Below are 12,606 nucleotides of genomic sequence, written 5' to 3'. Positions count from 1 at the left end.
TTCCTGCTCTCCCCTCCCCTCTTTTCCGTGCTTCTGAGAACACGTGAACTCGCACTCACTAATGAAATCAGGAAGATTATCCCAGCTGCAGTGCTGGGATACGAGTGGACATGAGGCCCATTATCCCAATTTCCTTTGTAATGGCCTCACACCTGGACACTCTGTCAGGGCCAGTCAGTTAAAAGCAGCTTCACAAAACCACATTTCACTTCAAAGCTCTTCTCGTGGGGACAAATATCAGCCTCAGCAACCTCACTCTTCACGTATTGACACAGTACGGTCAAACAGCTCCACGTATGAGAGTCCTGAGGAGTGCTCTGTACAGTGGTCACGTCTTCTCAATTCCCAAGTGAGCAGAAAGAAATCCATCTGGCTGTGAACAAACCAGATACAGGCAAATTTTCACAGGCTACTGCTGTGAGCTCTGTCAGTGGGCAGTTATGACTCTCTTCCAAGAAATAAAATGAAAAATCATTACTTATCCTAATTATCACTCAGGGTTTCCCATGCTCTGAGCTCAATATCAGCTGGACAGGAGGATTTTGAGGAGTGTCACTGCTGAATCTCAGGGATCCCTCTCTATTAATCTCTGGATTGCATCTGGTTTCATTAGTTACCATCAGAGCATAACGCAATTAGTACACATCATACACCAGAGATATATATTAGTCCTCCAGCATGTATGGGGGCTCATGCCCATGGCAGTGAGAGCCTGTTGATGCACTGGAACTTCTTTTTGCCTGTGGGAAGGAGCTAAGTCAGGTCAACGCTGTGGAGATACCCTGCTTGCACAGAGCATGAGTGGTCCCCATAAAGTCATCATTAATTTCCTCACATTAATGGCACATATGAGATGAAAACTGATACCTGAAAATCTCCTAAATGGTCTTGAGGGCAGCACGATGTGTTCGTGATGCTCGGGAAAGGCAGCAGCAAACCCAAATGTTGCGCAAAAATCTTTCTGGTGACTTGAGTGAACACAGTCTGACTTGTGCCTTTGTGCTGATTACATGCTTTGTTTCAGTGCAAAACCATCTAAAATGCAGCACATTTGAATTTCCTTCTGAATCTGGTATTCTGAGAGTGCCCTTTCCCACCGCTGTAAGGATGAAGGGAATTTCTGGATGCAGAGAACCACAGTCCCCAGGTTACTCACCCATAGGCACTGCTACCACCCACAGCACCCAATACACACCTCACCCACCAGGGAAGCATCCTGCACCTGGATTCTCTTTCCATGGTAATGATGGAAAGCAGTCACTTGGAAAGCAGTGATTTTTCTGAGCTGCTCTTGTTCGGGATCATTCTGGCAGGTGCTGTGTGATCAGTGACAATTGCCAGGAGTTCTGGCTGCCGTCCCCTTACCCAGCCGACAGCAAGCTCTCTTACAGCCATGCCAGACAAAACCAGTAGCACCAGGTGGGAGCAACTGGGATGGAGGAAGCTCTCAGCTTCACTGGAGCAAGTACTGCACAGACCTTGCAAACAGGGCAGAATAGCAATACCTGGTGACAAGCACTTAATGACTTCCAAGTAAGGATACTGAAGAACTGTTTTAAAGGCACCTGCTGCTGTGAGATACTTTACCAAGGGCTCACTCAACAGGAATATTGTCAGAACCTACTAAAAACAAGAAGATGCCCATTGGGAGGAGCTATTTCATATTTTTCTACTGCAGCCTGTTTACCTCAAAATTTAAAGTGGTAACTTACTCTGACACCACTAACAGCCACAGTTGCCTTGATCAGCCAGGTGCTTTCCAGCTCCAGCAGATACCATGAGATTGTCTTCAGACTGACCATCGGGTCACTGACACATCTTTGAATCTGAGTGTTTCCCTGATTATTATAATCATATTTTAAGAAATGGGCATAAAAATGGAGCAAAACTTATGGGGATAAAGTACAAGAATTACAGTCAGATTGTCTGCTTCCACTCATCACTGGAAACAAAAGTAATGTTGTTAATAGAGATCACTGGGTTTAGAGAATATAAATCTAACTGTGATTAAATTCTGTTCCCTGTGAGCTAAGCCAGGAACTTAGCTGCTGTCAGGATAGAGATTACAGATGCATTTACAATCCAAAATCACTACAGAATGATTCTGCTCTTTACTTTGTTTTCAAAAAAACATTTAGTAGACCTACGAGGAGCACAGCTTGAAAAAGAAGCAACTGCAAAAGATGTATCGACACTCCTCATCTTTCCACTTCCTATCTTCCACTTCCTGTGCTTTTTATACCTTTGGAGAAAGGGATGATGATTCCCCTTCTCCAGGACTGAGCTGGCAGGAGTAACCTGCCCCTGGTGCTAACTGAGCTAGATAGCCTGGGGCCTTCTGAGGAACAGCTCATCTAATTCTAAAGATGACTGTTAGGTTTGCCAAGTCAGGTGTGTGCCATGGAGTGTTTGTTTCTTTCCATGAACAACATAAAGACCTCAGATGACCAGTACAGAATGTAGAGACCTACAGTGTACACAGAGCAAAGCTGGGTAACTGCAGCCACGTGCAACCTTGGAAAATAAAATTATTCAGGTAACAGTGCAGAGTAACACATTGGTAAGCTCTGATTTCTCAAAGCATTTGCTTACCTTGGATCACAAAGAAACTTGGTCTTTTCACCTTCTTCTCTCCAAATAAGCCATTCTCGGAAAGAGGGATGAACAAACATTCGCGTCATATCTCTACGTTTGATAAGAAACATAGAAAGGTTCTCCATCCTCTGCTGAAAGTCCTCCCACTCCAACGTGCCCTCAATGTTACCTGCATTAATGGCCTGAAAAATATGTTCATCTGTTAATGGGTGCAGAGAAGCCACTGCTACGTTCAAGAGAGGCATGACCCGATCAAAGGAAGACTGCGTTGGGAACTTCATATTGCACTGCAACAGGTACACTTCAGACAGGGACACTGGGACCACTTTGTAGCTGGAGCTTTTTAGAACTAGGTATCCTTTCTCTATAAGATCAAAAGTAAGTTTCAGGTATAGGTAGGACCCTTGGCTCAAGGTTTTGAGGTGAGAACTGAGTTTGCCAAACGTAGTATTGTCCATTTTGCCATTGAGTGAGATGTTGTTCTGGATCTCCGAGCTGCTGTGTATCCGATGAAGGATGTAAGCCTGCAGGTCCTGGTCGATGGCTTCATTCTCTTCCAGTCTATCCAAAAATATTCTGTGGAAGGGCAACATCTTAATTATCTCCTAGAAAGAAAGAAAGAAAGAAAGATACTCATGCTGGCAGCGTTTACTATTCATTAAGTAAACTTAATTTCTACTACAATAGCACCTTTGAGACTCCTTTAAGACCTTCCATCAGGGCAAGAACACAAACAGCAGTTTGTGCACTCAAGGCCTCACACTCTCATCTATAAGCAAGCAGGTTGTGTGTGAAACATGACTGCAATAAAAACAAAGGACACTGTTTTTAATACTACATCCATGGAAAGGGCTGGTAAATTCACACAGAGCAGTGCCCCTGTTATTCCTATTCCCAACCACGGACTGACCTCCCATCCCTTTTGCTGTCCTGTCAGAGGGAATGGACATCCAGATGACAGATCTGAGGCCACGAGAAACTTGCTGAAGCTGAGACCAAGAACCTCCCTGGGAGCATCCTTCTGCATCCCACAGATGCATGGAAATGTCAGGACAGATAACAGTGAGTATTTTCCAGTGCAAATCAGTGACGTCTGTCTGCTGCAGGACACTGCGTGCAGGGAATGCTCAAATACTGAACTCCCTGATCCAACATAAACCAAAGACCGTCAAAGGCCTTCCCAAAGGAACTCTTGCCTCATGTGCTCTCAGCCGCTGTGAGGAGAGGAGAAATGATGCAACAGATCTGTACAAGGTCGACTCCAGAAAAGCCATAAGCTCTTCAAGAAAATAGAGGACGAGCACAGTGCGAACTCAAGCTGCAGTGAAGACTATAGGGATGCAAAAGTCCTAATTAAATGAGGAATTCAAGCCATTGGGATGCAATTTACTTACAATTACAAAAAGATTTCCTCCAAATGATATTTAATTTACTCCATTACTGAGCAAAAAATGGACCTCAGCACTGAACAGCAAATAGTCTGTGCTCTCCTGGATCCTGGGAAGCAGCTGCCACTCCCAGTGACAAGGACTATGGGGGGGCTGGCTGCCCCGATGGGGCTGAAACCAGACTCAGCTCCCTGCTGAGCTTCCACACCTGCTCATGACAGTCCTTTTGAGCTGAGCAACGTCTTGGCCCAACATTGACTCCACCAGACCGAAACCATCCTGCTCTGGGTCATGCTGAAAGGAATGAGGATCCAAATTCCTTTGCCCTTCCACATGGACCTGAGGACGTTCTTTAGCTGCACAGGCTGAGAGGCATCAGGCCCTGCCTTCCTCATGGCTCCATGAGTCGGGGCCTATTGGCATGTGAGCTGTCTCACAAAATGATCTGAATTCATTGCTGATAAGCATTTATTGACATGAATAAACGATGATGGATTAGATCCTTCCAAAGCTGTAGGGTGAGCCTGGGGACATGGACGTAAATCCAAGAATAAAAAAGCCGAAAGGATAACCTGAAATAAAGGGTCTTGAGCAAATCCAGAACATCCAGTAAGATCTTCTTTACCAAAGTCCACCATGACAACGACAGTTTATCCCCGTTTTGGGTCTCCAACATACCTGTAGACTTGTCCTGACTGTCACTACCAGCTTCAACCAGGAAGGGAATTTTCCAATCATTTTGCTCAGGAATGATACTATGGTGTCTCCATAATCTGGCTTGTGAAATTCAGCCTCATTTAAACCATCAATTAATATAATGAAATCTTCATCGGGGATCTTCCTCTCTGAGAGAAAGAGAAAAAGCATTTATTGGAAAGGCTATAGACACGCAACCATAATGTACTGCAAACTCACTACAGAGTTTTAAAGCATGACCAGCTACTGCCAAAGAAGAAAACCCCCACAGCAGCAGCACCTTTTTAATGATACATTAATTGCATATTGACCTTTACAGGTCATCTCATTCTACCCTCCAGCCAGGGACAGGGACATCTTCCACTAGACCAGCTTGTTCCAACCTGGCATTGCAAATCCTACAAGAAGTAAATCATGGACTCTTTAAACAGGATTTTTTTGCTGCTGGAGAATATAGCAACCCAGGTGATGCTGACAATGCAGTCATTTTTTCTATGTTAGACACTGAGAGTGAGTATGGCTTTACAACTAATGATAGAGATACTTTTGGACTTGTATCTTAGGCTCAAGTGATATCTTCTCAAAGGTAATCTTGCCTAATAGACTCAAAACCAGGTGTAAAATGGGAAATCTCAGTCTATTGTTGGCATATGCTATTCACAAGTACTACAAGTTCTGATCTGTAGAGTACTACAGATAAACTCCTGCTATCAAAACGCTCAATATTCCCAGCAGCAGGTGAGTTTTTCTCTTTGACTTTAAATTGCATCAGAAACTTTTCTGTAAAACCCCAGCACAGAATGTTCATTGATGATGAGACCTGTGATCCCTGTGGTATTCCAGGCAGAACAGACATGTGCAAACACCTTGTGTTTGGGACTGCTGAGCATCTCGTCCTTGCTTTACGTTAACAGGTTGCATAAATGCATAAACGCATAAATTCCCTATTGGACTGTAAACATACACATGAAAAATACGTATTTCGCATTAAAGTTACCCTAGCGGCTTTTTCAGTTAACTTCTCAGTAAGATTTTTGGGTACACTAGAAAATATACTTTATTCCTCTCTGAAATCTTGGAGTAAATATAGTGCCTAAGTTTTATACCCACATCTCATTTCCTCATAAAGCCTAAGGGAGAGAGGAGAAAGCAGAGAGTAGGGGAAGAATCAGAACTTTGTTCTCCTATATATTATTTAGATTCCTTAACATTAAAAGAAATATATATATTTGAGAAACACGAATCTAACTTTCTCAGTGACGTTCACCATTAACACCTGTGCAATAATTTTGTCCCAGTAGCATTAAAGCTTCAACAGCACCTTGTAAAACACCTGCTGATATATTTACAGAGCCTTAAATATTGTGTATTTTAGAACCAATTTCCAGATACTGTTCCTTTTGTTAGAGAACATGTGGTGTAAATTAACTTGCCAGCACTCTCGACCAGCAGGGTTGAAAGGTGGGAGTCCTGGTCAGTGGCTCCGTTGGAGTTGTGTTGAGTGCAGTCCAAAAGGAAATGAAAAAAAAAGTTTCACATACAATTTTTCCACCTCTCAAAATTTAGGGCCAGATGGGGGTCAACCTCCTTGACAAGAAAAATAAGAATCCTCCAAAATGCTCTGAATTCAAGAGCTGAAACATCTCCCAAGGAGCTACTGTAATAACCAGGAATTATTTTCCTTTAAAGCAGCGGTTCCTAAATGTATCCTTTTTCTTTTTCTTTTTGCCAAGAGTGATGATAGGAAAAAGCAACCACGCTCCTCCCACAGTGACATTTCTCCATGCCAGGAAAACCAACTGCTGTCATGCTGTGCTGGCTCTACATATGCTTTGTGCCTGGTGGAACCAGGCAGGTTGGACCCAGATGCTGCTGCTCAGAGCTTGGACACAGTTTTGAAGAGCTGATTTGAACATCAGGGCTTTGAATCTGGTAGAAGCTGCATCTATTCCATGTTAGATCTTACACTGTAGTGTGTAGGGTGGTAACAAAATTATCTGAACTATTTTTGCAGCCAAGATGCAGCAAAAGCACAGTAATAAACATGGTTCTGCAGGACAACAGTCTTGAACTCTGCAGTGCTCTGACAGTTTTCATGGCAACGAGCAAAGATCTTAAATTTAGCGATTGTCACAATGAATTAGTTATAACTTGCAGAGGGAAGAAAGAAAAGAAGGTAAGATCAATGCTGTATTAGAAAAAGCTCTAAGCCTGTAATCAGGATATGGCTTGTCACCAGCTCCCCCAGAAGCTTTACACAGGGTGTCTATGGACTTTTATGATACCAGTCCTGTGGTGAAAGCTTCAGATTCTCCAAAGCCCACTAAATAGTGGCAGGGAAAGGGAAAAAAGTCACCTCTGCACAAATAAATCAGAACAGTAAGCAGTGCTGTGGATGGAACTGGTTGCTTGTTTTCACCTTGAGAACTGCGAGGACAGGTTTGGGATATGAAAGAAGCAAGAAAAGGGAAAGCCAAGTGGGATGTTGGGAAAAAATTCCTCCCTGTGAGGGTGATGAGGCCCTGGCACAGGTTGCCCAGAGAAGCTGTGCCTACCCCTGGATCCCTGGAAGTGTTCAAGGCCAGGCTGGACGGGGCTTGGAGCAGCCTGGGATAGCGGGAGGTGTCCCAGCCCATGGAAGGGTGCAGAATGGGATGAGCTTTAAGGTTTCTTCCAACACAAACCATTCCATGATTCTCAGTCTTCCCAGCTTCTCCAAATCCCACCTCTTCCCTTCAGCTCGAGAAACGATGCAGACAAATTAATCCACTGCTTTGCTTAAATGCCCAGATGCAGTTAAGTGTCGTTTTTAAAATACTAATTAAAAAAGGTGCACGGGAGCTTGGGACAAGCGCAGGGAACATGAGTACCTTTGTGCAGGTTTTCCAGGGGCTCCAAGACGCCCCTGCGGAAGGAGGCCATGGGGTCCTGCACGCAGGAGCGGAGGCTGAGCAGGCTCTGCAGGTGGGGCTCGCGCAGCAGCTGCTCCCGGTACGCAACGAACTGCGGCGAGCGACAGAGCAGGGCGGCCACGTTGTGCACAAACTCAGGCACCAGGCAGGTGTAGGCATTGTCGGCCTGGCAGTAATGATAAGCCACGACCTAGCAAAGAGAAAAGAACAAAAAACCCTGTGTCTTCATCACAGCCACGTCAGGACAGTTGTAAAACCAGCGGTTTTTCCTTTGGTGAGTTTGATCTGCTCTGGCAGGTGAAGTCTTTAGGAGCAATGAGTGTTAACTACCCATGACAAGAATCCAGATGAATCAGTTGGTAAAAACAGGCACTGATCCTGAAAGATGACTGGACCTGCCACTTGAGGAATAAATGAAATTAAGCTGTAGCTGTTTGCAGAAATGGATAGTGACAGTAGCTGACGTCTCTGAAGTGCTGTGCTGAGCTTGGATTGTGCTCCAAGCTCTGTTTAAGGACTTGGTGCCAGTAATAACTTGTGATTGTTTTCTTGAACTTATTTTTTATTTGCTGTTTTCACACTTTCAAGCTCGTGGAAGTGGACAGACAGCACTCCCTGAGTCCATCACAGCAAGGCAGCACCTCAGAACTACAGATTCCCTTGAACCAGGGGTGATGTAAGGTTCACTGTACTTTACTCATACACTGTGATCCCACACTTCATTCAAAAAATCAATTCAATTAAAAAAAAAACAAAAAGAAACTTTCTTTTTTCCCAGCTTCCCCCTGATTTTTCCAGCTCAGCAAACTCTGCTAGAACCCTGCTACGTTCTGCCCACTTATTAAAATAAGCAGAAAACCAGTGATATCGTCTCAGGCCATGCTGCCAACTTTCTTGTTTTCTTTTGCAATATAAAAAAGGCCCTCAAAATCTGTCTCTGCTTGCAAATCCCTCAGGAAGTGGTGCTCTGGCACCACTCCAGCCCAGCTTCTCCTGTTCCCTTGCTGCCTTGAGCCTCAGGCACTGCCTGCCCATTTGGAATGAGCCTCTGCCGGGGCACAAAGCTTTTCTCCTGCTCCCATTCACTGGGTTTTCTTTTAAATGTCACGGAGTATCCAAAAATATCCTGGCAAGGCAGGTGGGAGCAGTTCTGTACCAAAACCACCACTGCCCTGGAGCACAGAATATTGCAAAATAAATTGCATGTTTGAACTTGGGAGGGACAACATAGCTGAGGACACCGTGCGAAGGAAATGCTGTGGCCTTTCTGGAGCTCGGGGCAGCTGGGATGAAATGTGCCCATGGCTTTGGACATGATGAAGGCTTTCTCTCTCTCCACCTGCAATACCTATCCCTTGGATTGCAGGAGGCTCCAGGGTGGCCGAGGTGGTGAAGGATGCTACCAAGGAATGAACACATCAGGCTCTGGGGTCTTCACCCATTAATGCCTCAGCACGGGCTTTTAATTTTCAATATGGAATTACCAATGAGGTATACTGCAATAATTTCCTTTCACAGTCAAAACGAGGTGTGGCACATTCAGCGATGAGAAAGCTGGGCTGTTATTTCAAGCATCAAGCTCTAACACATGTATTTAAGTTTTAATGGATACCTCCAAATTCCTTACAGAATTTTTCCGACCGGCCGGTTAAAATATAATGAATTCCCTTAGAGAACTTCACTATGTAAAGTAATTATAAAGGTAATGATTTCTTTTCATCAATCCTATTTATTTGGGGATCATAACTTGTGGATTTCACAGAATGAAGTCCGTAAGTTGCTATTCCTTGATATCAGGTTCCACTAACAGAAATTACTCTGATTTCCTACACAATTCGTGTGTAGACACAAAAATAAAGTCTCTTTTAATGAGAGGCCAATTAACTTCTTCCAGGAATCTGAAGAGCCATGTCACGGAAAAAGGGTCATGCAAAATACTCTTGAAAGGAATGGTCACCATCAGATACAATTACAACCCAATTAATTTCAGTCCCTTCCCGTACATCAAGTTGGACTTGATCTTAGAGGTCTTTTCAGACCTTAACAGTTCTATGATTCCATGATTCCTGATGCTTGTGCTTGATTTACTGGTGTATCAACTAAGCCTTATTAACCAGTAGGATAAACATAATGTTTAATGGGTGAATCTGAAGCTAAAGCAGTAAGCAAGGAATATTCTAGGAAGTCAACCAAAGCAAAGGCAGAATGACATTCTCAGAAGATGCAACCTGAGCCAGAATTTCATTTTGATGTTATTTATTCTCTATCACATTTTCTCAATCTTCAAATCACAGAGAGGCTGCCAAAAGCCAGTGCTGCAAGTGGAGCCTGCTGCTGGAGGTTGAGCTGGGAATCAGCCTCCTCACTTACAAGGAGCTGGCTGGGAAATGGTTTTCTCACACTGTAAAAACTTTTCAAGGTTTCCACATCTGTTCCATCCTTGGGAATGAGACCAGGTTAATGTGAGAAGGGAGGGCAAGAGCCTCCAGTGTGGCCAGGGGCTGGTGTGGATGGGGCTCACCCCGTACCGGTTCAAACCATTTTTTCTACCCTGTATTTGTTGAATGCCACTAATGCTCCGGGAAAGCTCCCTTTCCAATTATTTCACCTTAAATACTTTATTAATTGTTCAAGGTTAATTCCTCCAGGAAGAGGGATGGATTACCAGCTTCACTGCTAAGGATTCTCTTCTAACGTATGGGAGACCACATCCAGGCTTTTGCTCAGCATCTGAAATGACCACTCTCTGTTCTAATCATGATTCTGAAGTGATTTTGATTTCTCCTCCTTTTGCTTGACTGGATAAGCCAAAAAACAAACAAACAAACAAATTTGTATCTGCTGGAAATTAACTTTTCACTGGAAAAGGTGCGCTCTCTCTCAATAAAAGTTTCATTTTCCACGGATCTAACTACTTTGACTTAAAATACTGCTTGAACAAGTTCCAACCATGCCTTATCATAAACAAATCCTTGAATTAACATTTAATTTTATCTAGAAACTATTACAGTAAATGAAATCAACAGGGAACATCATGTGGTTCCAAAGGTATGGGCACACCTGGATGTTGTGATCAGCAAACATTTATTTGTGTCTCACACAACTTAAGACATAATTTTTCTAACCATAGTTTCAATTTGAACTTTGTCATCCCATTGCACTAAATGCTATAAACACTAAATTAGACTTCCAAAACTTTTAAACCTTTATTTCAGCTATCAGGTTTGTTAAATTATTTCCTTGGTTTAAAGTTTGACTAAATTTAAATCACCGGATTGCAAAGTACACAAGGCCTATAAACAACCCTAAAGCAAGAAGTGGGTTACAACAAAGGATGGGAAAAGTAACACCTACATCCAGTCGAGTGTTCAAAGTACCTGCTCACGTAATTTTTGTAAGGGCTGAGAATGGAGTCGAGTGACTCCATACTGAGAAACCAAGGTGTTATGGTTTTTATATTAAATATCAAATGCCTGAAGTTAAAATTTTGTATAGTTTCTTTTCTTGCTTGAAAAGGAGCTGCAAAATAATTCACACTCGTATGATGAGTATTTTACTTCCAAGGAGCACCTCCTCTTCTAAAATGATGTGTAGAGTCCAGCTGGCTGCACACTAAAGCAGCACATTTATCATGTGCTTCTTGGTAGCTCATTTTTCTAAATATTAATTAGTGTTACAGGGCTTGAGGAACACCAGATGTGGGGACAGAGAGCACTGTGAACAGATCATGGCCAACATGACCCCATTTCCTCCTAAAGTGGGGTTAAGGAGCCCCAAAACACTCATTTACTCTGAAATTACACAAACTTCATCTTTTTAACTGCCAAAGCAGAATGATGAAGACATTATTTGTATTCTCTCTAGGTGTTTAACCCAGTAGGTCTTCAGGAGTCTCTTCTCCCAACCCTTCCAACACCAGCCATTCTACTCTCCCTTTTTTGCCACAATCACTTCCCACTTCTGCCTTCATCCAGCCCCATGTAACCTTCACCTTCCTGCTGTCTGAGGGAAACAGTTGCTGGATGAAGGATGTTAAAAGCAAAAAATTGCTATTCCGAGGATAATGGAAAATGCTGGTGGATGAGCAGGCAAGAGCCACACGAATGGAGCAGGAGCAAGAGGGTAGAGAGGGCAAAGGAGAGGGAAAAAAATGAGACACAAAAGAGACTGTGTATCAATCATGAAGTACAGAGGGTGAGAAGGGACTGAACTGTGAGGGAGGAAAAGAAAGAGAAGGGGAACAAGTGACATGGCAGAAGAGGGAGAAGATGACAGTAACAGGGGAAAGGCTGGAAGGACAGCATGAACATCAAAGGAGTGGGAGGGTGTGGAGATGGCTCAAGGGAAATAAGTTATTTTTAATTATTAGGACAGGCCAATTCTAAGCAGTTCTCCAGCACTAGTTCTGAAACAGAATCTACTCCATTTAGGCAGCACTCCTTTGCTGTCACACCTCTTTTGTGGTTTGTCTTAGCTTCCTTCTGGAAGTGTGTCGTGTAAGGACAGCCAACCCCGCCTTGGACCAACCTCCCAGACCCCTGAGCTCACAGCAACACCCCACTCCCTCCAGTGCTCTTAAAGGCATTCAGCATTGTATTTTAACCTTGTAACAAGATTGTTTTTTTGACCCATACAAAATAGCTTCAAATAAATGCAGTGTAACACTTTGCCCTGCCACTATGCCACATGCCAGGCCCAGCGCTGGCTGTGATAATGGAAATGGCCATCAGCACTGCTGTATTTTATCCACTGCACATGACTGCGACACAGTATGTGGCATGTGGTGACCCAGTTTATTGGGAATGTTCATTACTTTTACATAGCTGAGTATGCTGGTAAATGCCCTCTGAAACTCATTAGTGGCCCAGGGCATCAAGCCTCAGCAGCAATGAATCCCTCCACCTCTGTGTAAGGTAGGAGCACTCTCTTTTTATATGCCTGCAGCAATGTTAGCAATGCTTTGGATGTGGCTTTGGGGGTGGGGGGAAGAGCATCCGGGGGCCCCACCCCGGCTC

General features: G+C 43.7%; 1 protein-coding gene and 1 long non-coding RNA gene across 2 annotated transcripts in view; both read right to left on the bottom strand.

The window, feature by feature from the left end:
• Positions 1-2,292, bottom strand: part of LOC108448248 — a 9,442-nt gene extending 7,150 nt beyond the window's left edge. The window contains exons 1-2 of the long non-coding RNA XR_001864057.1: positions 2,281-2,292; positions 990-995 (exon numbers count right to left, since the gene is read on the bottom strand). This is a non-coding gene — a long non-coding RNA (uncharacterized LOC108448248). The remainder of the gene's footprint in view (positions 1-989; positions 996-2,280) is intronic.
• TANC2 (tetratricopeptide repeat, ankyrin repeat and coiled-coil containing 2) overlaps positions 1-12,606 on the bottom strand; it is a 164,910-nt gene that overhangs the window by 41,221 nt on the left and 111,083 nt on the right. Inside the window, exons 11-13 of the mRNA XM_017740549.1 lie at positions 7,550-7,781; positions 4,662-4,828; positions 2,593-3,200 (exon numbers count right to left, since the gene is read on the bottom strand). Of these exons, the coding sequence (XP_017596038.1) occupies positions 2,593-3,200; positions 4,662-4,828; positions 7,550-7,781 (1,007 nt within the window). The remainder of the gene's footprint in view (positions 1-2,592; positions 3,201-4,661; positions 4,829-7,549; positions 7,782-12,606) is intronic.

Source organism: Corvus brachyrhynchos, unplaced genomic scaffold (genome assembly GCF_000691975.1).
Source record: "Corvus brachyrhynchos isolate BGI_N302 unplaced genomic scaffold, ASM69197v1 scaffold47, whole genome shotgun sequence".
Classification (NCBI taxonomy): Eukaryota; Metazoa; Chordata; class Aves; order Passeriformes; family Corvidae; genus Corvus; species Corvus brachyrhynchos.
Note: the sequence above shows the minus strand (reverse complement) of the source record. Positions and strands in the feature narration are given on the sequence as shown.